The sequence below is a fragment of the Capricornis sumatraensis genome, chromosome 1 (genome assembly GCF_032405125.1).
Source record: "Capricornis sumatraensis isolate serow.1 chromosome 1, serow.2, whole genome shotgun sequence".
NCBI classification, from domain to species: domain Eukaryota; kingdom Metazoa; phylum Chordata; class Mammalia; order Artiodactyla; family Bovidae; genus Capricornis; species Capricornis sumatraensis.
The window spans coordinates 165,293,880-165,321,305 of record NC_091069.1 but is presented as its reverse complement, the minus strand read 5'-3'; the positions used below and the strand labels follow the sequence as shown (position 1 = coordinate 165,321,305).

The 27,426-nt window shown below is 45.7% G+C and overlaps 1 protein-coding gene across 2 annotated transcripts in view; it reads left to right on the top strand.

Moving 5' to 3' along the window:
* Window positions 1-3,482: 3,482 nt before the first annotated feature.
* The window catches only part of DRD3 (dopamine receptor D3), a 46,039-nt gene continuing 22,095 nt past the window's right edge, over window positions 3,483-27,426 (top strand). For both annotated transcript variants that reach the window (XM_068978934.1, XM_068978926.1), the window contains exons 1-2: window positions 3,483-3,752; window positions 14,894-15,006. In XM_068978934.1, the coding sequence (XP_068835035.1) occupies window positions 3,483-3,752; window positions 14,894-15,006 (383 nt within the window). The remainder of the gene's footprint in view (window positions 3,753-14,893; window positions 15,007-27,426) is intronic.

Sequence of the window (27,426 nt, the reverse complement as noted above, 5' to 3'; positions counted from 1 at the left end):
ATCCTCTGAATCCATTCCAAACTGCTCGCCCCTTACAATTAATTATTTGTTCACTTTAACACTTTCACATTCCAGGCTGAAACATTCAAAATGAGATACAAAATGACAGCCAGGAATAAGCCAATCTCCAAATCAAAGGAGAGCTGCAGTTAGCAGAATTGAGAGCAAATGCTGGCCACCAAGCCGGGTCCTGGAGCAAGAATTCCCATGGAGGCCCATATACTACATGTCTACATAGTTTAGTTATAACTAACAAACAGTATTGAAGGAGATGCTTAATCCTCCTGCCTTAATAAAGGTGCCTTTTCAAAAACCTGGAAGGCCAGGTTTGAATTTAGGATCCAGGCAAAATGTGAGAAGGCAGGAGAAACTACCCCACTCCTCATCCTGTCCCAGGCGCTCTGTCTTCTCTCCCCATCTCAGGCTACCTCCAAGCTATTCATCCAAACTCCCCCAAACAGCTACCCCGGGGGCCCATGGGTCCCAAACATATGCCACAGTCTTCCTTCAGGGTGACAAATCCAAAATGAGGCTGGTGCTGCCCTAGAAATAGGGTCCAAGCAGTCTGGGCAGAGAATCCTGTGATCCGGATACCAAGAGTATGGTCTAGAGGGCCTCCCTGGTGGTCCAGCGGTAAATCATCCTCCTGCCAGTGCAGGAGACACGGGTTTAATCTCTGGTCTGGGAAGATCCCACATACCACGAGGCAATAAAGCCCGTGCACCGAAACTATCAGGCCTGCACTCTAGAGCTCGGGAGATGCAGCTACTGAAGCCCACTTACCCTGCCGCCCATTCTCTACAATGAGAGAAGTCACTGCAACGAGAAGCTTGCACACCACACTACAGAGTAGTCCTCGCTCGCCACAACTAGAAAAAAGCTTGCACAGCAATGAAAACCCAGCATGGCTATAAATTAATAAGTTAATTGAATTACATATTACACATGCATATATATACACATATACACATAGATAGATAGATAAAGAGCATAGTCTAGAAAGGGAGTGTGGACTCTGGGTGGTTCTGCTCCTTAGTGCCACGGGAAGGCACAACTTCATTCTCTGGGGAGGTTATGACCAAATGGGGTCCAGAGTGAAGGCCTCAGAAGCACAGAGCCCCCAGGAAGCACTCTGCCCAGGTCTCAGGGTCATGCTATAGGCTACAAGCTTTGTGCTTTCCCAGCATGTGGCATGTGGGATCTTCCCGGACCAAAGGCACTGCTACCCTTGGCACAAAGGCATTTCCCTCTCGTCCCCCATGGACACACACAGCTGGCTTTAAGGGCCCAGAGTCCCTTCTGGCTGCAACAGGTTGGTGTCGTTGGCCAACTGATGGGCTCTGTTGCCTTTGCCACTCTACATCAAATGTCCCCACAGTTGGAAGGTTGGCTTTTCCTAGTGGGTAGTAATATGACTGCTACTATGGCTTTCAGATGCCAAAGAGCACTGGAAGGCCTGCATGCTGGTTCCCTAAGAAGCTGTATGATTTAAGATATGTTACTAATCTCTCTATGTCTCAATTTTCCTGTTTGAAAGTGAGAGCATTGAACCAGGTCAGGGATCAAAAACTGGTGACATATAGTTCATTGACCTATGGATGCTGGATTTTTGGGGGGGGGATGGGAGACTTCATAAGGCTTAAATTTTTTTTAATTAGTAATGAGTCTTTAAAAATTAGGAAGCTTCAGGAATTCCCTGGTCATCAAGTGGTTAGGGGGCTTCCCCAGTGGTTCAATGGTAAAGAACCGGCCTGCAATGCTAGAGCTGCAGGAGATGCAGGTTCAGCCCCTGCATTGGGAAGATCCCCTGGAGGAGGGCATGGCAACCCACTTCAGTATTCTTGCCTGGAGAATCCCATGGACAGAGGAGCCTGGGGGGCTGCAGTTCATATGGTCACAGAGTCTGACAGAAAGCAACTTAGCATGCACGTACTCGTGGTTAGGACCCAGCATTTTCACTGCCGTGGTGTGGGTTCACTTCCTGGTCTGGGAACTAAGATCCCAGAAGCTGCGCAGCACAGCCAAAAATATAAAATGAAATAATTAGGAGGTTTCAAATAAAATTCCACATGTGGGTTTTTCCTAAATATAAAAACCACTATACTGCCTCTAAACCCCATTACTCTTCAGACTTTCTCCCATAACCCAGTCTCCAAAACCACCATGTCCTACTACCTAAGACCCAAGAGAAAGAATGGTAGACTGAAGGAAGTGAAGAGAGACAGAGGGAGGCAGGGGAGAAGGCCAGTGCAGGCAATGGGAGTGGGGTGAGCAGGAGGGGAATAAGGAAAGGGGAGTGGGAAGCTACGAGAAAAGGACCAATCAGAAGAAAAGAGCTAACACGTCACTTTCTAGCTGTTGGGCATGGCTATCAATGTCTTACATATATTATAACTCATTTAATCTTCACAAAATCCCTATTTGGACAAGTTCCATTACTTCCCCATTTCACAGAGGAGGGAAATGAAGCTCAGCAAGGTGAAGTGACGTGCCCAAGTCCCCAGAGTTAGGAAGTGGTAGACTTGGGGTTGTAATCCTGCAGCGGCTACCCAGCTCACTCAGAGCCCAAGGGAGGTTCTTTCAAGGGCCCTGCATGACCTCTCAACCACACCCCTCCACTCTGCCCCTGCCTCACCTGGCTCCAGGCACTCTGGTCTCCCTGCAGCCCCTTCCCCCCACCAGCCGCTGCCTTCTGTACCCGCTGTTCCCCCTGCTTGGCTCTGTGCAGTCGGCTTCCTCGGGCCCTCCAAGTCATGACTCAGTGATCATCTCCCTGAGGGCTTCCTGATTACTCAAGTTAAAATCTGCACTCAGAACCCTTACTGGGTGTCTAGTGTGGGAAAGTCACAATGTCCATCTAGATATTGGTATAGGAGACACTGCGACTTCCCCACACTAGCAGAAAATTGCACACACACACAATCCTCATCCTATCCTCACCTCCTTCCCTAATTTATTGTTTTTCAAAATACATATCATCATCGAACACACCGTTGTCGTTTTTTTTAGTCTCTAAGTTGTGTCCGACTCTTTTGTGACTCCGTGAACTGTAGCCTATCAGGCTCCTCTGTCTGTGGAATTCTCCAGGCAAGAACACTGGAGTGGGCCGCCATTTCCTTCTCCAGGGATCTTCCCCACTCAGAGATGGAATCTGCATCCCCTGCAATGGCAAGAGCCACGACTGAGCCCCCTGTGAAAATCTTCATCAGACAAACTACACGTTTGATGTACCTTACTGCTGTCTTCTCCTCTGGAATGGAGGCTTCACAAAGGCAGGAATTTTTATCCCTTTCCTCACTGCTGTATATCCAGGCCTTGGAATAGTGGCTGGCATATAGAAAGTGCTCAATAAAATATCTGTTGAAGAAATAAATCAAAAAATGTACCCAGGCAAGTCAAACTCCAAAGAGTCTAATTTGACTGACATTGTTTTCTATCTCCTCCCAGGAAACGTGCGGGGGTTACCCCGCTCCCTCCAGACGATGGCACCTCTCAACCAGCTGGGGGGCCACATCAACGTGACCTGTGCAGCAGAGAACTCCACAGGGGCCGGCCGGGCCCGCCCACACGCCTACTACGCCCTCTCCTACTGCGCACTCATCCTGGCCATCGTCTTCGGCAATGGTCTGGTGTGTGTGGCTGTGCTGAAGGAACGGGCCCTGCAGACCACCACCAACTATCTGGTGGTGAGCCTGGCCGTGGCGGACCTGCTGGTGGCCACCCTGGTAATGCCCTGGGTGGTGTACCTGGAGGTGAGTAGGTCACACGTGCAAGCTGCCCATGTGACCGTGCTTGTCTTTGTCTTCTTCCCTGAGCATCTGGCGCCTGGGCTCAGAATGCTCCCTGCCATGATGCAGGGTCTGGGGAAGGAAGGAGAGTTCCTGTTACTCTCCCTTTCTCGAGGGAACTGAAGGTCCTGAGAGCGGCATTTATTCAGCGTTACTTGCCCACGCCAGAAACAGGGAGCCGGGAGTGATTCTTCCCCGGGCCTCCAGCATCCAGGTGACTGGACCTGAGTAATTCATCCTACAAAATACACCAGGTTTACTCCCCGTGTCAGTCACGCTGCAAAGGCATGGAGGGTTGGGGGAGGCAGTCCAGTGGCCATCCTCATCAGTGTTTCAATATACGAATACCTAGGGGTGAGGATGTGCAGCAAGGGCAGAGGAATTCTTTTTTAATGAAATCTTTTTTACTGAATGAGAGGAAACAGGAAACGGGGATGGGAAGGTAAGAGAAACAGAGCAGAGAAAATTAGAGAAAAAGAGAGAAAGAACAGTCTGCAAACGGATCAGACTTCTGATGGCTCAGTGGCCCTTGGACTCAGCACTTTCCTCCTGGGTACCAGCTCTCCACATTCTGCTTCCACAGGAAAAGACCAAATTTTCATTTTCGATGCCTCCATTAATAGTACAGAGCCCTCACCAGTTAGATAATGCAGCAGACCCTGGAGAATTCTTCCAGAGAGAAACATTTCTTAAATTTGAAAGTATTTTCATTGGAAAGTGCAAAACAGAGTCAGGAGGTGATCAAGGCAAAACATCCATTTGCTAACAAGGAGATCGGGGTGCCCACACCTGTTCAAGAAACAGACATTCCTACCAGGAAAACATGCAATTACTAAGGAGTTTTTTTTAAAAACACCTTAATACACTATTAATATTTCTCCTCTGCACTGTGTATCATCATTCTAAAGAGGTATCCAATGAAGGCTCAAAATGATGCCATGATTAAGAGAAATTAAAATTCATCAAATTAATATCTCAGTTAATATTAATAGTGAAGATGACAGTTAATTAAGTATGACATATCACAGGAGAGCAAAAACCTCGAACACAGACTGCTTACCCGAGTAACCATATTAAAGAATGACTGGGAACTAAAATTAGACTTATGATCTCAACAGGGAGATATAAAGGAACAAAATCAAGAAGACAGAAAAGGAAATTCAAGAATAAAAGCAACTAGGCTGACTAGGATAGATTTCAAGGCTAAGGGAATACTCAGAGTGAAAACTACGCATTTATTTTTCCATTAGGATGTTCCTGATGGTAAAGGGTCTTGTAATTATCTTGACTTTTCCATCAACTCAATTGCTGTGCTTAGTCACTCAGTCGTGTCCAACTCTTTGTGACCCCATGGTCTATAGCCACCAGGCTTCTTTGTGCATGGGGATTCTCCAGGCAAGAATACTGGAGTGGGTTGCCATGCCCTCCTGACCCAATTAGAAACATTCTTGAAGTCAGAAGCCATGTCTTTGTGCTTTTTTCCCCATAGTCCAAATATACTACTTGGCACATAATACGTGCTAAATAAATATTTGATGTATGAATGGTTAAATGAATCTGCTCTGAACAGTATGCATTAAATAGACCATTTCTGCTTACACCATCGGCAGCTACATCTATTGTTACAATAAACTATTTACTTTAACTTTTTAATAATGATGCTGAAAAGGAGTTAGAAGCATATATTTCTGTTCAAGAGAGAGGAAGACTTTAGCAGCCGTAACCCAGTGTGGATGGATCAGGCAATACTTCAGAACATCCCTACACCCCACTCAAAAGTGTTTCTGTCTATCCTATACACTATAAGGATTTCTTCAGTCTTTCAGAAGGATGGATGTCAGAAAAAAATGCAGGAACAGAACTTTCCCTCTGATAAGCATCTTAATTGCATCTGAAATAAAACCAGGCTTTTGGTGTCTGTGCACTTAGGCCCTCTTTGGCTGTCCATCTGTGATTGTTTCCAGGACTCTGGACGGATCACGGTTGGAGAATCTCTGTAGATACTGGTATAGGAGATGGACAGTGTGACTTTCCCACACGAGACACCCACTGTATCCCCTTCTGGCCCCAACTGCCAGTATGGCTGGTGCCCCCACTCTACTGCTGAGCACAGAGGAGCACCTGAGTCTGCAGAAGGCCAGCATGAATTCTCTCCAAAGGCCTTAGTGGACTCCCTGCAGGTTATATCTGTGGCTTTTCTCCATTGGAAAAGCTCTTGTTTCTCCTTATCAAAACCAATACACCCTCTGTCCCAACAGGTTATTGGCAACAAGCAGGCATTCAGTGGTCAAGAGGATGGTCACATAAGTCTGAAATCAAACCAAAAAGATTTGGAGGCGCAAAGCCATCTCTCCACTGGGAAATATAGGCTTTGTGACCTCTTTTTGGTCCTACTCATTCGCTTCAAGGCTCCAGTAAATGCAACTCAATAACTCTGCATCACTTTTTCCAACAGTCAACTAAGGGCCTGTCTCAACAAAAGACAAAATATGGCATTAAGTAACTCTCATTAACAGACAACCAATTAAGACAACAGAAGATTCTATTCCAGAGGATCAGGTCTCCCTACCCCACCCCAGTCTGTATATTTTCCTTAGTCTTAGATGCCAGCTTCCTGTGGACTTCAGAAGCAGACTGGGTGGTTAAAGAGAAATAAGAGCACTTTGAGCTCTTAAAGGAATCATGAATATATAAATCCATGTGTCTCAGGGAAGAACAAACTGTTACTCCCACTAACTTGTCTTAATGACAGTACAGTTTGGGTAGCTGGTCCAGAAATTACAAGGTCATACCAAAGAGGAGAAAGAGGGAAGGATGCGGTGTTGACCAGAGAGACTACTGTGGGCCTGGGGGTCCTCAGGGGGACAGGATGAATATGAGAAGACACCATGAGAGTGCAAAATTAACTGTCAAATTCCCAGCTTTCTGTACTTTGATTTGAATGCATCCATACTGTTTGAAGGGAATATTGGCTCACATTGGCCAGACCTCCTCCTTCAAAGGAAAATTGGCTCATCATGCCAGACACCAGTTTGTTTGAGTTACGAATGTTTTGGCTGTAAATATTGGAAAATTTGACTCACTGTGGCTTAAACAAATAGGAGTTACTTTTCTTACATAACCAGAATTCTGGAGGAAGGGGTTGTGTGGGTATTGGGTCAGCTGCCTCAGGTGTCATCAAGGATCAGACTCTCCCATTCTTTCTGTTCACCATCCTTGATAAACTGACTCACTTCCTCATGCTGCTCACAAGAGGGCTACTATCGCCCTCAGCATCATGGCCATATTCAAAAATAGGATGGGTGGGGACAGCAGGGAAAGAGAAAAAAAATCCTTCCTGGAGTAGCTTGAAGATCTCTCTAAGGGACTTCATTTAAGTCTAATTGGCCAGAACCAGAATATAAGGCCAATTTTAGCCACAAGGGAGGATAGAAAAGAAAAAGTGAAAATGTGGGTTTTATTAAAACAAGATGTGGGGGAGAGATAGGCAATATAATGTCATATAACTTTGTGCTTCTGCTGGAATTCACTGGGATGAATGTTATTTTGATACAGTCATGCTATGAGAATGACTCAGAATTGGGAGTCAGAAGGCATGGAGTTACATGAATAAAATGGAAACGACGACTACACTTTCCCCAGCTCAAAGGGTTGATTTAGGCTCAACTGTCATCAACTGAAAAAGTGCTCTGATAACTAAAGTGTGATCTATAAGTATCTTAGTTAATACACTTTAATTTGTAAGTAAAAGAAACCTTAACTCCAGTTGACTTAAACAATGAACATTGTTTGTCTTCAGTGCATTGGCTCTCCTGTCCTGTGGCAGGGTGGACTGCAGGCACAGTTTGAACAGGGTGCCAGTCCCATCTCTCTACAATTCTCTCAGCTCTGTCTTCTTCCATATCCTAGCCTTATCCTTTGGCAAAGGACCTCACATTGCACACCATGCCATTCACAGCAAGAGAGAAAAATCTATATCCCAGAATTTCTATTAGAAGTATCCAGATGTACTTGGATTGGATTGGTTTATGGCACACGATTTTCTGAATTAATCACTGAAGAGAATAATCAGTTTGGCACAGGTTATGTGTACCTTCCATAGAACACATCAACTGCTCAGGGATTCTAAGTGGAATCCAAGGACAATTGGAAAGAAGGAACACTGTCAGCAACAATGTACCACAGTGGCTTTAATGGGTAGCATTTTCATCGTGAAGGCACGCAAGAAGGCTGGGCTTGGACAATATATTAAAAGGGACTAGAGGGGGCCAGTCACTATCCTTCTTCAGATTTCTCTGTCCTCAGGGCTGGCAGAGAAGTTGAGGACAAAAACCATGCGGGTAACCTCAGAGTACATTATATTCCAGAGGGCCCTGGCCATCTCTTTAATTCAGTTTGCAGCATTTTTGTGAAAACTCTTTTCTGGGTTATACCAAATAGTTCTATCTCAGATTCCCTCTCAAGTTTTTAATTTCCTGCTTTAGAAGCTGCAATCTGTTTAGAGCTCCTTCTCCAAGCACAAACATCCCATCTTGTTCCACTTGGTTAAGCACCTTTTGTGATGTTTAATGCACTTGTATCAGGGCAGAAAGGCAGCGTAAGCAGCCAGGGGAACATTGAGAATACTAACCAAAGAGTATTTGGGTCCCAATGTGGACTGAAGGAAAGATTCGAGGGTTAGGTAATATAAACAAGTAAAAAAGTGCCAAGTGGGTTCAGGCAGGGGCACTCATCACAGAGAGCATGGTCCAGGTCAGAAAATGGTGACAGAAAAGAACAGCGCTATTTTGGGGAGAGAGATGCCTTTGGACCTTGTAATGATCCTGATTATTAAAAATAAAGACTTTTTTAAAGGAAAATTTCACCATTGTCAAAAAACCCCAAATGACAGCAATTTAAGCTCTAGAAACAAAAACACCAGGAGTCTTTTCACCAAACTCTAGATTTTGATGGAAGTCATAGACTGTGAAAGCTGGAGGGGCTTGGAGAGTGTTTCTACTGTCATTTCTCTTTTTCTTTAAATATATATTTATTTATTTGGCTGTGCTAGGTCTTAGCTGTGGCATGTGGGATCTAGTTCCACCACCAGGGATCAAACTCAGGCCCCCTGCATTGGGAATGAGGAGTCTTAGCCACTGCATCACCAGGGACATCCCTCTCCTGTCATTTCTAAAGTGTCATCCAACCTCAGGAAGTTTCTGGCAATATCCTAGTGACCAGGATTCTCTGTGGGAATGGGCCTCAGGGTTGAGCTAAACCTTCATTACAGGGAGCTGCTTGTTCAAAATACAGACTGATGGGTCTACCCTAAATGTACCAAACTGGACTGTGGCAAGCAAAACTAGAGTGAAGAGGCTAATCAGAGAAGTAATTCCATGTCTACCCCTTGGATATCACCCCAAACAACTAAAATTCCACCCCTTAGAGCTGAAATTCTTAATCTGGGGAGCTCATCAACTTGGATATAAATAAAATTACTTCTTTATTTTCACTAAACCAAAATTAAGCATTTCCTTCAATTATGAATGTCAGCATCAAGCCACAGAAGAAATCCTTTGTGTCACCAGTAGAAGTCACAGATGTTTATATTTTCAAATCGCATTTCAGTTTTTACAGACACCAAAATAGCATTTACACTCATCAGTACTCTGAAACTATAGGAATTTGAGGCCTGCACCAAGGTCTTGTCATTTAATGCATTATTAAGGAATCACATATATTTTTTAAAAATTTGTAACTACAGTTTGATATAATTGGTATCCTTTGTGAGTCATTGTATTTTATTTTATGCATTTAAAACACTCTTCTGAGAAAGAGCTATAACGTCAAAGGCACCCAAGGGATAAAGGATGCTTCAGGAGCCCTAGGACAACCATTTCTTTTTCTTTTAATATTTTTTTGTTTTATTAAAATACAGTTGATTTACAATGTTGTATTAATCTTTGCCGTATAGGAAATTGACTTCATTATACACACAAATATGTTCATATATTATACATATATTCTTTAGGGACATATATACACATATATTCTTTAGGGATAACCATTTTGGAAGACAAAGTCATGCCCTGCCCTCACACAACATCCTGTGGACCAGTATTTCCCAAACCTCCCAGGCAGCATGAATCACTGGAGGTATTTATTATCCTGAATTGGGACTAAAAATCATTTTAACAAGAGCCTCAGGTGATTTGGAAAATGCTGCCTTATCAGTGAATTTGGGAAATGCTGCCCTGGCTGTGCCTGTTGAAAATCAATAGCCAACTTCAGTACCTAAGACACTCTCCTGCTCCACCCCCTTCTGTATTGCCAAAGGGAGTCAGTTATATTCATTAGCAAGTGAGAGTAACACCACCTGGCTGCTGTTTAATTCTGAAGTGAGTTATTCATTAAAATTTAGGGGAAAGGTAGAATCACATCTCTTAAAAAGCCTTAAGTCAATCAGATTTCTTTTTTCTGCTTTTCTCCTGCTTTAATTTCAAAAATCACTTTACCTTCCATTTTCTCCCAACCCTGTACTCATCTGTCAGCACTTATAGAGATTTTCTTAGTGTGCCTCTCCCGGGCCTTCAGTTCACCCCTTCCCATTCACACATGACTTCCCGCTCCCCCGCCACCCCCTGCCATCCCCCCCCCCACATGCACTGTATTCTGGCCCCACAATACAGTTTAATTCATCTCACAAGTTTAATTCATTTCAGTACACCCACCCCAGCAAAGCGTCAGCCCCATAATGGGCCCTCAATAAACACCGGACGCGTGGGTGGATGGATGATGGACCAAGGCCAAGTCTTCCCCCTCCTGTGATATGAGAATGGAGTTAAATTGTACACGTCTCAGAGGCAGCGTGTCAAGGTGCTGATCTCTGAGAGGCTAAACAGAGTAACGGTTAACATTAAGGTTTGAAATTCCAGCTGCTTTTACTAGCTATGTGTCCTTAGGCAAATTATTCAACCCCTCTCAGACTCCCATTTCTTTTCTATAAATTGGGAAGAATATTTACCTCATTGGGTTGCTGTGAGAGTTACTTAGCATGTTCTTTACTTGGTGAGGAGGACTCGTTTTTAAAAAAATATATAGATATTTTCATTATACATACCACCAATTAGAGACACATCTTGACGAGCAAGCTCCAGAGAAGGCCAAGTGATGGCACCTTAGCGGGAATTACTTAAATAGCTAATCAGGTTGTTTTCTTCTTGACACTGAGCTGAGATCAAGGGGAGAGTATTTTGCTGGCAGAGTTGGAGACGGGAGGAGCGGAGAGCCAGAATGGGGTAGCACAGAGGGGGCCTGGAAGACAGAGGACAGCTTGAGGGCTTTGGCCCTGAGGAGCTCAAGAAACCAGGGACCTGCCCGGTATGTACTTTCACTAGCTCCAAAGTCAGCGGGCCCCCACTGTTTTGCACTGTTTTTCTGGAATCCTGGGATGCAAGCAATCAGAAGGTCTCCCATTCCCTGGAAGGCGGGTGATGTGGTCCATTCCACAAAATTCCCTGATGAGCACATGGTTTTCTCTTCCTCCTTGTGTCCACCCACTTCCATCCCTTTCCAACAGCTGCCCCCTCCTCACCTGATACCCCCATACAGTGATGTGTAACAATCTACATTCCAGGGCCCCGTCTGTCTCTAGATCCATGCCTTCCTGGGCCAAGGTGCTGCACTTCATCAAATGTTAGTCTCTTTCTCAGCAATGAAGATAACAACAGTCCTCTCTCACAGGACAATAACCAGCCCCAGAGGCCATGTATGTAATTGTTAGTATTAACACAGATTATGTCAGAGACCCTTCATCCTGTCAGAATATATTTGCAGGCTGGGATTCCTCTAGGAGAGGGATGCAGCGGCAAACAAGAAAAACTCCTTGCTCCTATCAGATTGATTTAGTAGCAGTCATTTAATCTCCTATCAAATAAGTGTATAATTTGTCCTCAAAAAGTGTTGAGAGCACATACAGTTAAAAAAAAAAAAACTCAGGGATCAAGTTCCAAAGTTACAGAAATTTCTGCAATGGGTCATGTGGATTGAAGACCCACATAGACTGAGTTCTCAATAAATGTTAGCTTCTATTAATGATATTATCATCTCATGATGATCTCTATTTTATTTAGAATGCCTTGCTTCTTCAGTACTCTACAAGGACGGGGCCTGAAGAACTCTTTAAAAAACACATAATATACCCTCCTCTAATGAACTAATAGGAGTTTTGCAGGTACTTGTGTTATGGATGAATGAATGAATGAACAGGACGTCCAGCAAGCCTGGAGTTTGCTACTGTTCTAATGATCCTCTCTCACATACACAGTCCCCCAACACACATAAACAAACAGGCACTCACAATTTCACCCCCCAAAAAATGGTTTCCCCCAATTTAAGTTACATAAAGAGATTAGCATATAAAGAGATGTTAAAAGAGATTTAGCATACAAATTCCCCTGGTGGCTCAGACAGTAAAGAATCTGCCTGCAATGCAGATTCTGCCTGCGGGTTTGATCCTGGAATTGGGAAAATACCCCAGAAGAGGGAATGGCAACCCACTCCGGAATTCTTGCCTGGAGAATGCCCTGGACAGAGGAGCCTGGTGGGCTACAATCCACAGAGTCACAAAGAGTCAGACACAACCGAGTGACTAACACACTACTACATACAAATTTCACCTTTTGCAAGAAGCTTTTATAGCAAAGAACTGTCCTATGGACTGAGCAAAACCCTCTTCTATTCTCCTGGCTGCCTTAAACAGACGTCCCTTTAAAAAATTTTTCATTTTCAGAATTCCTCTATATTCATTACTAGGCTTTTATTTACATAGCACCAAATGACTGGACTAAAAGAGAGAAAGTAAATCCACAACTAAATGAACAAAAATGATGACCTCATCACTAGTTTGAACTTCTCATTGTTGCTCTTAAAATACTTTTGGTAAGAGTTTCTCATACTAGAGGCTGGAGATGACCGAATATAGGGAGAAGATCAAATGCTGAAAAGGAAATAATTCTACGGGGAAAAGTTATTAGTGGCGGGGAAACAGAGAGAGCCTTCCAGGAACGTGCATTAATGCCATAAAACAAGGATACCCAGTGAAGTGGTCTGGTGATAATAACAAGACTCTTGGATGAGAAAAATTAGAGGAACAACAGGATTTTCGTGCACTATTGTTGGCAGTTTTTTCCTTGAGAAGCTACTTCAGAGGCTACTGAATCTATGTCTCACTCCCCTTTCTCTTAAATAGCCATTTGGCCTGCCAGCAGAGCTATCAAGAACACCCAGCTAAGCCTAGGGGGCCAGCCTCACAGGTTTCCCCTTAAGATCCATGGTGCTCAAGAATGGCAGCCCCAGGGGCTGGAAGCTGGCAAAAGCACAAAAGCCTCCGGGCCCCAAGAGCAGCGTGTGTGCATGAAAGTGATAGTCTCCCTGACATATCTCTCTGGCTCAATTACATTATGCAAAAAATTTTTAAAAATTTACTAAAATAGAAAGGAGCTAGAATATAACTTAAATTATCTAAATTCCTGACTTATTTATATATGTTACTCGGAAGAGTTATGGAGCTCGGAACACACGTGTACATGCATGAAGTCAGAACCATCTTCTCTGATTCTGTGAGTAGCAAAGAGGATCTGGGCCCCTTTCCAATGCCCTGGACACACCTTTCCCCCCACATCTTGGTGAGCAGGACCACGGTGATGAAGGTGGGGGCACTGGCAGAGACTGATTTTACATAGGCTCTTACAGATGCTGCTAAAGCTTCCAAGCTTTAAGACCAGAAGCCAGATAGACTTTTATTGTGGAGGGAACGTTTACAAAAAATGTGTTCTCAGCTTATTTCCTGAACAGGGTGAGCTCTGCACTGGGTGGAGGGCTTCGAAGAGGTAGTCTTGGCACAGCACACACATCTGGCAGTCACCCAAGCTCTTTCACCACGAGCTGCGCATCTACGGACACATCACCTAACCACGATGAGCTCAACCTCAGTCGTGTCCGACTCTTTGTGACCCCGTGGACTGCAGCACACCAGGCCTCCCTGTCCATCACCAACTCCTGGAGTTTACTCCAACTCATGTCCATCGACTTGGTGATGCCATCCAACCATCTTAACATCTGTTGTCCCCTTCTCCTCCCACCTTAAATCTTTCCCAGAATCAGGGTCTTTCCCAATGAGTCAGTTCCTCACATCAGGTGGCCAAAGTATTGGAGTTTCAGCTTCAGCCTCAGTCCTTCCAATGAATATTCAGCACTGATCTCCTTCAGAATGGACTGGCTGGATCTCCTTACAGTCCAAGGGACTCTCAAGAGTCTTCTCCAACGCCACAGTTCAAAAGTATCGAATCTTCGGCACTCAGCTTTCTTTATAGTCCAACTCTCACATCCATACATGACTGCTAGAAAAATCATAGCCTTGATTAGACGGACCTTTGTTGGCAAAGTAATGTCTCTGCTTTTTAATATGCTCTTCAGGTTGGTCATAGCTTTCCTTCCAAGGAGTAAGCGTCTTTTAATTTCATGGCTGCAGTCACCATCTGCAATGATTTTGGAGCCCAGAAAAATAAATCAGCCACTGTTTCCACTGTTTCCCCATCTATTTGCCATGAAGTGATGGGACCAGTTGCCATGATCTTCGTTTTTTGAATGTTGAGTTTTAAGCCATCTTTTTCACTCTCCTCTTTCACTTTCATCAAGAGACTCTAGTTGAAACAGATCAGTGATTCACAAACCTTGGTGTGATGGGTGGGGAGTGTTCATTTTAAAAAGATGATTCATGGGCCCCAGATCCAGACACTGTGACTCAGTTGGTCCAGGAAATGGTTCAGAAATCTATGTCTTTAATGAGCACCCCACTGAGGACTGCACTTTGAGAAATGCTGGAATATTTGATTCAGAAGATCCATTTCAGTACTGACATTCCGCCAGTTTGACCTTTCTCAGGCAAGCAATCTTGGGCACCCTGACATTCGCTCAAGGTCTGCCTACCCTTGGTGATGAGATTGTACCCACAGAGATGGCATGTCTACGTCTGTGTGGGACAGCCCAGGGAAGGCAGTATAGTTGATTGGGTTGCTGTCCCTTTGTTGGGAGGAAACACTAATGTCCTTGTCTCTGATGCCCAGGTGACAGGTGGGGTCTGGAATTTCAGCCGAGTTTGCTGCGATGTATTCGTCACTCTGGATGTCATGATGTGCACAGCCAGCATCCTGAACCTCTGTGCCATCAGCATCGACAGGTAAGGCTGGGCTTTCCTTCCAGGCTTAGGAGAGAGGTGACTAGGTCAGGTGGTGAGGGACCCCTCCTAGGGAAGCTGGCCTTGCTGTGCTGAAGGCACAGGCTCGGCATCTAGGGCACGGGGCTCATTGTGAAGTGCAACTTAACACTGGGACATTTTCTTTTCTCTCTTTTTCTTTTAAATGGTGGTTTGTAGATGAGATGAAACTCCTGTGACAGGAGAGAAATAACTATTCTGGAAGTTTTCCTTTCCCACAGATCCCTAAGGAGGATTCTGGTTTCACTTTTCCACCATCCTTGAGGCTTTCACGACTCTTTGTAGCGAGAAAGCAGAGAGACAGGGAGGTGAGATTAGGAGAAAACGTTCCTGCTGCTATTTTGTTTGTTTTTGGTAAAGGGAGGGAGACAAAGGGGCCAGGGGCAAAAGACAGAGAGGAGAGAGAAAAGTTTGGGAGTATCTGTGAGGACGGAGAGAGGAGTGGATGAGGAAGAAAGGGAATTGCAGAAAACGTGGCCATGACCTGTGTGTTAAATATTTATTTCCCTCATAGAGTTTAAGAAAAACAAGAACAATGTTTTGTAGAATTGCTTTTCAGTTGCTGGAGTGACATCTACGATTTTGACTCGAGCCTGTGTGTATTCCATCAGAACAGCATCACTTTCCAGCCCTAAGTGTGTCCTGCCCCAGCTCTGGGTGCTCCGCTCCTCTCTTCCCTCCTCTCTATGTTTCCTCTCCTCTGTCCCTCCCTCCATCCTGAGTCAGATTTGTCATGGTTCCCATGGACACCTCCAGACCCGCGGAGCACCCTGGGAAAAGGAGGTCGCTGTCCAGCCTGTGGCCTCTGTGGCCGGTCAAGAGCCTCCATCTCCCCTTTTCCTACTCGCCATCTACCTCTTGTCTTCCTACACTCTTTCTCCCAGAACTTTCTTTATCCATCCACTCCATAGCTTGAACAGGTGACCCCAGATAAAATCTGCCATCTACTGAGAATTTACCACGTTGTGCGAAGGCATGTCTAAACCTTAACCCATTTCCTTTTCACAACAACCCTTCAGCCAGTCGGTTCAGCCGCTCAGTCGTGTCCGACTTGTTGCAACCCCATAGACTGCAGCATGCCAGGCTTCCCTGTCCATCACCAACTCCCAGAGATTACTCAAACTCATGTCCATCGCGGTGGTGATACAATAACCCTTAGGTAATATTATTAGCTTCATTTCCAGCTTCTTGGAATAATGAAGTTTTCCCAAGTCACACAGCTAGTATGAAGCAGTGCCAGGATTTGAATTCACGTCTATCTGATTCCCAAGGTAATAATCACAGGCTTTGTGCTAAGCCTCCTCGAATCTCCAACCTCACCTCTAATCTGATATCCAGACCACATTACTACCTGGATATACCACTGGCTCCTATGAGGCAAAATGTTAAAAACCAAACCATCAAAGCACCAAACCTTCTTGATGATCTCTCACTGGCAACATCATTCTTCTCGAATCTGGGATTTTGTTCAGCTCCCTTCTCTTCCTCATCTCCTTGTTTAGATACACTGATGTAGCTAAACAATCGGTCCTTTTAGACTCTGTCTCTGAAATGTTTTCTAAATATGCCCCATCTTTCCTTTCCTTCCTCACCTGCTTGTTTTAGACTCCTCTGACCTCCCACAGCTTCCTAATTGGCCCTTCAACCACGCTCAGAATTATTCCCCCAGAATTGGAGCCTGAATGCCCACTGCCCTACTCAAAACCCTTCAGTTACCTTGGCCTGAGGAATAGAAATGGAAGCTACCCTCACAGCCTAAGATTCAAAGGTTTCCACAATATGGCCTCCCTCTATTTTGCAATCTCATCTCTTTCTGGGTTGCCCTCTGGCTCTCTTATGCTCCAAGGCTGATCACACCAGTCCCCTTTTCTGCGAAGCCCTTCCAAACCGTCTACAGTTTAATTCAGTCACCCCTGACCTCCCATGGTGCTTCCCTTGTAAACATGTTGTGGCATCGTCAGGCTCCTTTCGCAGGAATCCTGAGGCAGGCCCTCCTCACGGCCCCACGTGTGACATTCACATGACCCACAGTTCTGCCCTAAACTTCCCTGCATGTGTGACCAGTGACTGGACGTGAAAACCCAACCCTCTGGGGATACTGCAAACCTACCAGCCAACTCAATGGTCTTGACTTTTATCATTTGATTGGCTAGCACTTGACTTTTATTACTTGACTAGCTATGCTGAGAAGGAACATCAAAGAATGTGTCTATAACACTAAAACTAATACCATCAAAGAATGTGTTAAAAATAAAGGGGAACAGTTGTATAACTCTGTAAACATACCCAAAAACCCACATTAATTTTATACTTAGATGAACTGTGTGAATTACATCTTGATAAAAGCTGTTTAAAAGTAAAGGGATTGTTAGGGATTTTATAATATTTTTAGCTCTCTGAGAACAGAATTCCTCCCATAGCATCTATGCCTTTTGTGTGATTGCTGGACATTTAGTACGTGTTTTCAGAAATGTATGATTTACAGAAATAATGGACTGTGTTTGGTTTGCTACATGACCACCTCCACCACCCAACAATTACACCATCCTAGCTCATCGCCCATGAATGTCCCTGCTGTACCTATTTCAGAGCCTTGAACAAGGAATATTAACCTGGATCCAGGGATCCCTGCCTGAGGATAGCCAGTGTGTACACCACAAATATGCATCTTCAGAGAGGACATGAGAATGGAATCAGACCAGCCTTGGAGGAGTTAGGGAAGAGCTGCGTAAAGAGAGCTCCTAGGACAGGCTCTGGGCCTCTAGCCTTCTAGTTCCAACCCTACCCTCTCCCATCTTTGAGGGTGTGCCTATACACTCCTGGAATGCGGAGTCAAGTGGGCATTAGGAAGCATCACTATGAACAAAGCTAGTGAAGGTGATGGAATTCCAGTTGAGCTAGTTCAAATCCTAAAAGATGATGTTGTGAAAGTGTTGCACTCAATATGTCGGCAAATTTGGAAAACTCAGCAGTGACTGACTGGAAAAAGTCAGTTTTCATTCCAATCCCAAAGAAAGGCAATGCCAAAGAATGTTCAAACTACCACCCAATTGCACTCATCTCACATGCTAGCAAAGTAATGCTCAAAATTCTCCAAGCCAGGCTTCAACAGTACATGAACCGTGAACTTCCAGACGTTCAAGCTGGATTTAGAAAAGGCAGAGAAATCAGAGATCAAATTGCCAACATCCATTGGATCACTGAAAAAGCAGGAGAGTTCTAGAAAAACATCTACTTCTGCTTTATGGACTACACCAAAGCCTTTGACTGTGTGGATCACAACAAACTATGGAAAATTCTGAAAGAGATGGGAATACCAGAACACCTGACCTGCCTCCTGAGAAATCTGTATGCAGGTCAAGAAACAACAGATAGAACTGGACATGGAACAACAGACTGGTTCCAAATCAGGAAAGGAGTACATCAAGGCTGTATCTTGTTGTCATGCTTATTTAACTTATATGCAGAGTACATCATGAGAAATGCTGGACTGGATGAAACACAAGCTGGAATCAAGATTGCTGGGAGAAATATCAATAACCTCAGATATGCAGATGACACCACCCTTATGGCAGAAAGTGAAGAACTAAAGAACCTCTTGATGAAAGTGAAAGGGGAGAGTGAAAAAGTTGACTTAAAATGCAACATTCAGAAAACTAAGATCATGACATCCATTCCCATCATTTCATGGCAAATAGATGGGGAAACAGTGGAAACAGTGCTGACTTTATTTTGGGGGGCTCCAAAATCACTGCAGATGGTGACTGCAGCCATGAAATCAAAAGACGCTTGCTCCTTGGAAGGAAAGCTATGACCAACCTGAAGAGCACATTAAAAAGCAGAGACATTACTTTGCCAACAAAAGTCCATCTAGTCAAGGCTATGGTTTTTCCAGTAGTCATGTATGATGTGAGAGTTGGACTATAAAGAAAGCTGAGCACCAAAGAATTGATACTTTTGAACTGTGATGTTGGAGAATACTCTTGAGAGTCCCTTGGACTGTAAGGAGATCCAACCAGTCCATCCTAAAGGAAATCAGTCCTGAATATTCATAGGAAGGACTGATGCTGAAGCTGAAACCCCAATATTTTGGCCACCTGATGGGAAGAACTGACTTATTTGAAAAGACCCTGATGCTGGGAAAGATTGAAAGCGGGAGCAGAAGGGGACGACAGAGGACGAGATGGTTGGATGGCATCACCGACTGGATGGACATGAGTTTGAGTGACCTCTGGGAGTTGTTGATGGACAGGGAAGCCTGGCGTGCTCCTGGCATGCGTCCGTAGAGTCACAAAGAGTCGGACACGACTGAGCGACTGAACTGAACTGAACTGAACTGAACTACACACTCCACCCACACACACTTTCACGCATGGGGTGGTAGGGGAGGTTGTGCCGGTTGTGGCTAGAGTGTGGGAACTGAATTCACCCAGGGCTTCATGCCCAAGCCTGGAGTAGACCAAGAGAGGGTACTTTTTTTACAACTCACCAGCCAGGAGAGGATATCTTTTTGTAAGTTGCCCAAAAGCACCATTTTGCTGGCAGCAGCCGTGCTTAACACACACTTCTACTTGCACCACTTAGGACACAACCAACAAGAGCAAACTTTGCATTAGCTTCTGTCTCATACAGGAAGAATTTCCAGAGTACACAGCACTCACCTACCTGCAACCTGAGGGACAAGTTCCCATCTTAGACCCCAATGGACAAGGATGCTCCCCTCTTGGCTTGTAGGTCTAAAGAAACCAACCCTCACCAACCTTAAAATGTAGACTCCTCCCTCTTCTAGGACCGAAAATAGGCCTTGGAAAAGCTGTCTCTATTATCCTTCACAGCAGTTTGCAGTACACAGCATTAAATTCTGTTCATGGGATGCCAAATAGCCGGTCAATTCATTAAAAATGCAATCATTCATGCAGACCTTTGGTCTTCACACAATGCTAGTCACCCATCTGACAAACTTGACCAAATGGATTCAGCATTTTTTGGTCATGAAGCCCTGATCTGTAAGAATAGGGTAGTAGGAGATAGAAAAGAAAAGGAAATGATAAAAGGGTTTTGAAAGCAAGTAATACCATTGTCATTAGATTCTCAGGCATAGCTCTGGATGCTGGCATTAATGCTGCCTTTTCTTTTCTAAAAAGCAGAGTGGGTGAACACCACCCCCAGAGCCCCCCTCCCTTGGCTCCTTGCCTCCCAGTGGGCCAACCCCTCCCGCCGCACCCTGGGTCAGAGCTAACTCGGGGAGAGGGCTGAGAAAGTGTCAAAGGAGGAGGACAAGATCCGCGCGAGCGGTGAGAATACGGGTCCTCCGCAAGGATCCCGGGAATAATGCAACCAAATTCATTCACCAGGGAGTTCTTTAAGTGGCTCTCAAATGGCACCCATCACACAGGCAAGCCTCCGCGTCTTTGCAGCAAGCACAATAGGTACCGGATGAGTCACAGGCACCTTGGATTTTTTAGTTTGCATCTAAATAAGCACTTTATGTTTGCAATGGGCTTTCCAGTCATTTGCAAAAAGCTTTCTCCTTCAACAATTCCACGAGGGGAGTCCACAGAACTAAAGATTTATTGAGCCCCCTGTCTGACCAAATAAAAGGTGGTGAAAAGCAGCGCTCACAGAGCTGGGGGCTCATTAAACCCAGGCGGGGAGTCAGACTCAGGCCCTCCCTCCCGGCCCAGCCTCCTGCCGTCCCGCAGCAGCGTTCTCAGGACGCACTCTCCTCGGTTCCCACACACACACCTCCCACCGGTCGATAGGGCTCCAGGCCGAGGTCGAATTCTGTGAGGACCTGAGACCTTCAGTAAAGTGGCAACCCCACGAACCACAGTCACAGAATTGGAAGTCAGAGGGGCAGTAAGAGCTTAACTTGTTGGTGCAGGAATGAGTTAAATTAAACGCTCACCAGGGTCCCACAGCCTCTTAGTTCTGAGCCTAGAACCTGAATCTTCTGACTCACATACCACCCCTCTGTCTGTGCCAACGAGTGGCCCCTTCATTGCTGGAGGCGAGGACGGGGCTCGGAGGGAGGGGCCTCTGGCCAGGCTGGCACCCAGCTTTCTAGGTGCCATTTCCTGGGAGTAAGCCAGGACATCTCCTTTGTCTCCAGTGACCTGGCTACCACTCTGCTGATCCTAACATGAGTGAATCTAAAAGCAATAGCAGTAGAAATGCTGCATTGGCCAAAAAGTGCATTCAGATTTTTCCATACCATCTTAAGGAAAAAATCACATGAACTTTTTGGCCACCCCAATAGCTACCGTTTCTTTAGCATGTACTACAGGCCAGGCACCAAGAGCTTGTCATTATTCTGACCCTCACAGCACCCCAGCAAGGCAGGTGTATTACCTGCATTCTACAAGTAAAGAGTCTTTAGGCTAGACTGTGCAGATAAGCTTGCCCAGATCTCACAGCTGGTAGGTAAAGGAGGAAAGACCCAGGCAGCCTCTTTCTCTTCCAGCTCACTGCCTTTCTCAGAGGCTTAGCCACACTCTGGGCCCCCTCGCTCTGAGTCATGGGGCCTGGCTGGAAATCCTGGCTCTACCACTCCATAAGCTTCCCTGCCTACAGTGCAGGAGACCAGGATTTGATCCCTTGGTTGGGAAGATCCTCTGGAGGAGGGCATGGCAACCCACTCCAGTATTCTTGCCAGGAGAATCCCATGGACAGAGGAGCCTGGTGGGCTACGGTCACAAAGAGTCCGACATGACTGAGCAACTAACACTTTCACTTTTTTTTTACCAGTTCATAGCAATGTGACCTTGAATAAGTCAGTTAACCTCTCCGGGCCTCAGCACCCTTCCATTTAGTGGGGATCATAGCAGAAGGGTTGTTATGAAGAACAAATGAGTTAATATTTGTAGAGCACTTCAAACCGTTGTTTGACTCGAAGAAAGTGCTGTATACTTGTTTGTTTGAGAAATAAATAAACTTAATGGTCCCTGATAATCAGGAATAAGGTGCAGACACCCGCCTCCCCAAAACTGATTGATATGAACAGTTGCAGATCCCCTGACTAGCACAATAATAATGACAACAATAATAATACTGTTTTTCAAATGCTTAATAGGTACTGGGCATTGTGCTAAAAAACTTCACAGAGATCATCTCATTCAATACCCAAAACAGCCCTATCGGGCGGAAACATCCCCACTGTGCAGATGAGGAAATTGGGTCTCAACGAAGTCATATCTCTGGTCCATGGCCCCACAGTTCAGCGGCAGGCCAAGTGGGATTCAGTCGCTAATCAGCCTGTTTTCCAATGCCCATTGGCTTACCACTGAGCACACCGCCAGTGTTCCCCGCCACGCCAGCAAGGACCCAGAAAGCTCAGAGCTCAAAGGGAGGGGCCTGGCCAGGCGCGCTGCAATCGGGACAGCGCACGCAGCGCATTGGCGCTTGGCTGAGGACCTGGAAGCGCCGAGGGAGGGCACGGGCCCACGCCCAGCCTGCCTTGGCCTAAGGTCGGTCATCTGCCATCGATTCGGGGGCAGACCAGAGGCTAAGCAGTCTGCTTGAGTGGGAATTCGGGGTCCCTGCAGGGCTGCAGGAACCAGGGGGGTCTCCCGAGCTTTCCCTCCCCACCTCCCCACGGTGCCTGGAGAGCCCCCAGGTGAGCCGTGAACTTCTCACCCCGCCGCGCTGTCGGAGCTCTTGCTGCATTCTGGCGCCCTCCGGTGGCCAAAGCCGGAACAGCCTCTGGGTCTCCGCCCATTGTGGCAAGCTTCCTGGAGAAAAAGCCCTGAAAGCAAATTGGGGTGAGGGGGGTGCAAAGGGGTGTCACTTATTCTAAAAGTTTAATCATGTTTTAAAATTAAGAAAAAATTTTAATTTAACAATGGCAAGATGTAGTCTCATCTCTCACTTCTAACCCAAGTTCACAGGAGTTTTTGACACAGCAATGTTCCCCAATGCAGACTTTCTCCAGCTTGTCTAATTAAAAGATACACTTGCTTGTCAAAAATACACACTTCTGGAGTGAAACAAATATCCAAGGGTGTGGCCTTGAAATATGCATTTTTAACAGGACCTGCAGGAAATTAATAGAATCAAGCTACTTGGGGAACCTCAGTTCCAGGCAGCTGGTTGCTCTCAAAGTACAAAGCACCCTTCAATACCATGTTTCCTGAAGAAGCCCTTGTCCCCACAAGGCCTCGTGTGTGCCTGCTCAGTCACTAAGATGTGTCCAACTTTTTGAAACCCCATGGACTGAGGCTGCTAGCCAGGCTCCTCTGTCCATGGGATTTCCAGGCAAGAATACTGGAGTGGATTGCCATTTCCTTCTCCAGGGGACCTTTCTGACACAGGGATTGAACCCACATCTCCTGCTTGGCAGGCAGATTCTTTACCACTGCACCACCTGTGAAGTCCCCACAAGGCCTCAGAGACTTGCAATGCCCTGGAGACGCAGCGGGGCAGCCAGAAGAGGCCTGGCCTCTGCCACCACTAGCTATGGGAAGTTGTTTCCATCATGTAATCATTCAGTGACAGTGCTCCCTATGTTTACTGACTTATTGAACAAATTGGAACCTCCAAGAAGTTGCTGAACATTAAAGCCTATTTAGGAAAATGAGCAACTATCAGTGGCGGGCTTGGAGTCAGCTTGTAATGGCCAGTGAGAGCTGATGGCAAAATTTTAGGAGCTTTTTGAGGCAGTTACTAAACCACTGGTGTTACTTGAAATGGACAATGGTGGGAGTATTTGTACCACATAAATTGACAAATGGCATAAATTAAGGTTCTTTTTCACCTGCAGAGCCAGTTATTAAGCATTTAGCAGCATATCACTGAATGAATGGGATGGTCAGGTTCTTCTACATCAAAGGTAATTATGTAAATGAAGGCCTGGGTCCAGCTGCAGGTCTGAAGGGCAGGAAGTGCCTCTTACCTTTCCTTTCTGACCCTCAGCAGGTGTTGGGCCAGGGCAGCTACAGGACTCAAGGCTCAGCCTCTCCTCCGAGGTGCCTCAAGGGATCACTGCTAAGGGCCAGGCCCCGGTAGATGTATTTGACTTGAAGCCCCAGCAGAGCCTGAAGTCCTGAGCAGAGTGAGAGCCCGGAGGAGTGCCAGGCAGTATTTGCCCGCCCCTTCATCTCCAAGCTAGGGATTCAAGGGAGGATTTGTAATGTGCATCAGGAGAAGGAAACTGGGCCATCATGGGCCGTCCTTGGAGTTGCTGGTGGGATCTAAGTTTGACCTTACTAAATAAGGGCTCGGTTTCTCCTTCTTGAGAAAGAATCACCTCTGTCACATGCCAGGGTGCCAAGGCCAAGTTCTATCAAGTCTGCATCCATCCTTGCCCTTGGAGCTGACTTGCAAGGCTCTTTGGGGAAACAAATGTTAACACATGAACTCTAAGGCCAGATTCACAAGAGGCAGATGAGTCAGAGAGCTGGAGCATTGGGGAGCACTGCCCCACCACCTCCAGCTCAGGGTCTGTGCTTCCTCAGCCCCAAGCCTTGGGGTGCACAAGAGGAGCTAAGGGGGTTCCTGCTCTGCATCTGGCCTCCAGGTTCCCTGGATACCGAGAGGACCATGAAAATCTGAGCATACGTGCTATTTACAATAGCCAAGATAAGTGTCCATCAACAGATGAATGGATAAAGAAGCTGTGGTACATATCCATAGTGGAATACTACTCAGCCATGAAAAGGAATGAAACAATGCTATTCACAGCAACATAGATGCACCTAGAGATTATCATACTAAGTCAGAGAAAGACGACTATCACATGATACCACTTATATGTGGAATCCAAAAAATGGTACAAATGGACTTATTTACAAAACAGAAACAGACTCACAGACATAGAACACAAACAAGATTACCAGAGGGGAAAGGTGGGCGGGAAAGATAAATTAGGAATTTGGGAGTAGCAAATACACACTACTATATATAAAATAGATGAACAACAAGGACCTACTATGTAGCACAGGGACCTATGCTCAATGTTTTATAATAGCCTATATGGGAAAAGAATCGGAAAAAGTGTGTGTGTGTGTGCATGCTAAGTCGCTTCAGTGGTGTCCAACTCTTTGCAACCCTATGGACTGTAGCCAGCCAGGCTCCTCTGTCCATGGAATTCTCCAGGCAACTGTACTGGAGTGGGTTGCCATGCCCTCCTCCCGGAGATTTTCCCAAGCCAGGGATCAAATATGCATCTCTTAAGTCTCCTTCATTGGCAGGTGGGTTCTTTACCACTAGCGCCTCCTAGGAAGCCCATACACACACACACACACACACACACACACAGAGTCACACACACACAAAAATATATATATATATTTTTTTAAATCACTTTACTATATACCTGAAATTAACACATCATTGTAAATCAATCATACTTCAATAGTAAATAAATGTTCAGCACTTGTAGACTCAGCTGTATATATTAGATCCCTTGAGCGGGGATAGAATTAGAATTGTCCTCTTTTGGGGTAGGACACCTAGAGGATCCATGAGGCAATCAGCCTACAGCTTCTTACTACTTGCCTTGTGCAAGGACCTGCATGGAATACCAAGGCTCTAAGATGAGTTGAGCCATTAAGCAGCTTAACGGAGTCTCTCTCTCCAGCCATGAGGTAAGTTCACTAGTGAGGCAAGACGCTGCATGCAGAAGAGCAATGTGACTGATTGTCAGAAGAGTACTATGCGTTTAGAGTTAGAGGGCTTCATGAGATGGTTACTGAGAGCTGATCTGAGATTAAAGGGGAGAAAATATGAGCTACCTGGAGAAGGAAAAGGGACAATGGATTGAACAAAGACTATTGAAGATCACCCATCAGTAACATGGCTTACATGGCTAACATGGCCGGAGTTGTAAGTAAGTGTCAGGGACCAATGGGAAGTCAAATTGGCAAGACAAGTTGGGGTCATGTTGGGGAAGGCTTAGTATTGACACTGTATTTGTTTTCTGTTGCTATGTAACAAATTATCACAAATGTAGTGACTTAAACTATATCCATTTTTTATCTCACGGGTCAAAAGTCTGTGCACAGTGTAGGCAGGTTCTCTGCTCAGGATCTCACGAGGCTGAAAATGGGTATAGGCTGACTTGTGTTTTCCTCTTTCAAATATATTCATGTAGTCAGTAGAATTCAGTTGCTTACAATGGTAAGATGGAGGTTCCCACTTTCTTAGTGGTTGTCAGCCAGGGGCTGTTCTCAGCTCCTGTAGGCCTTATGCTGTCCCCTGCCAAATGATCTTTTCCCAAACGTGGCAAGTTGCCTCTTCAAGGCCAGGGGGAGAATTTCTCATGCTTTGACTCTCTCTTATTCAGGAAGTACTGAGTTCCTTTTACGGGCTCGCCTGACTAGGCCCAGCCACCGAGAATCATCTCCCTTTCGGTTACACAATCTGTTGATCTGTAGTCTAATCCCAGGAGTTCTGCTCGTTCTACAGTGCATGAACCTTGGGCGCCCTCTTAGAATTCTGCCCATCTTAGACAGTTGTCAGCTGAGCGACCGTGGGGTGGGGAAGACATAACGAAATCTATTTTGGAACCTGGCACAGGAAACCAGCCAGGAGGCTGTGGCCATCACAGATAGAAGGTGGTAGAAGTGCATGGACAAATAGGGACATTACTATAAAGCATAAATTTACAGGACCTGCTGTCCTTCTGCCTAAAATGCTCTTCTCCTACCTTCCCTCATGGCTGGCTCCCTCTCACCCCACTCATTTCCTCCCATCTGGTGTCAGTTCGCCCCTTCTTTATATCCTCCTCTACCCTTAAACTGGAGAAGGCAATGGCACCCCACTCCAGTACTCTTGCCTGGAAAATCCCATGGATAGGGGAGCCTGGTAGGCTGCAGTCCAAGGGGTTGCGAAGAGTTGGACACGACTGAGCAAATTCACTTTCACTTTTCACTTTCATGCAATGGAGAAGGAAATGGCAACCCACTCCAGTATTCTTGCCTGGAGAATCCTAGGGACGGGGGAGCCTGGTGGGCTGCCATCTGTGGGGTAGCACAGAGTCGGACACGACTGAAGTGACTTAGCAGCAGCAGCTACCATTAAACATGTCACTCAACTTAATTCTTTCATGATAGTTTTCATTTTATATTAACATTTTTTTCACCCATCCACTCTACTTACCTTCAAGCTCAATAAAGAAAGAGACCATTGTCCCATTTGCACATCTTTGTATTTCCAGAATAAGGCCTGCCTGGATAATAGTAAGTGAAGTGAAGTCGCTCAGTCGTGTCCGACTCTTTGCAACCCCATGGACTGTAGCCTACCAGGCTCCATCCATGAGATTTCCCAGGCAAGAATACTGGAGTGAGTTGCCATTTCCTTCTCCAGAGGATTTTCCGACCCAGGGATTGAACCTGGGTCTCCCGCATTGCAGGCAGACGCTTTACGATCTGAGCCACCAGGGAAGCT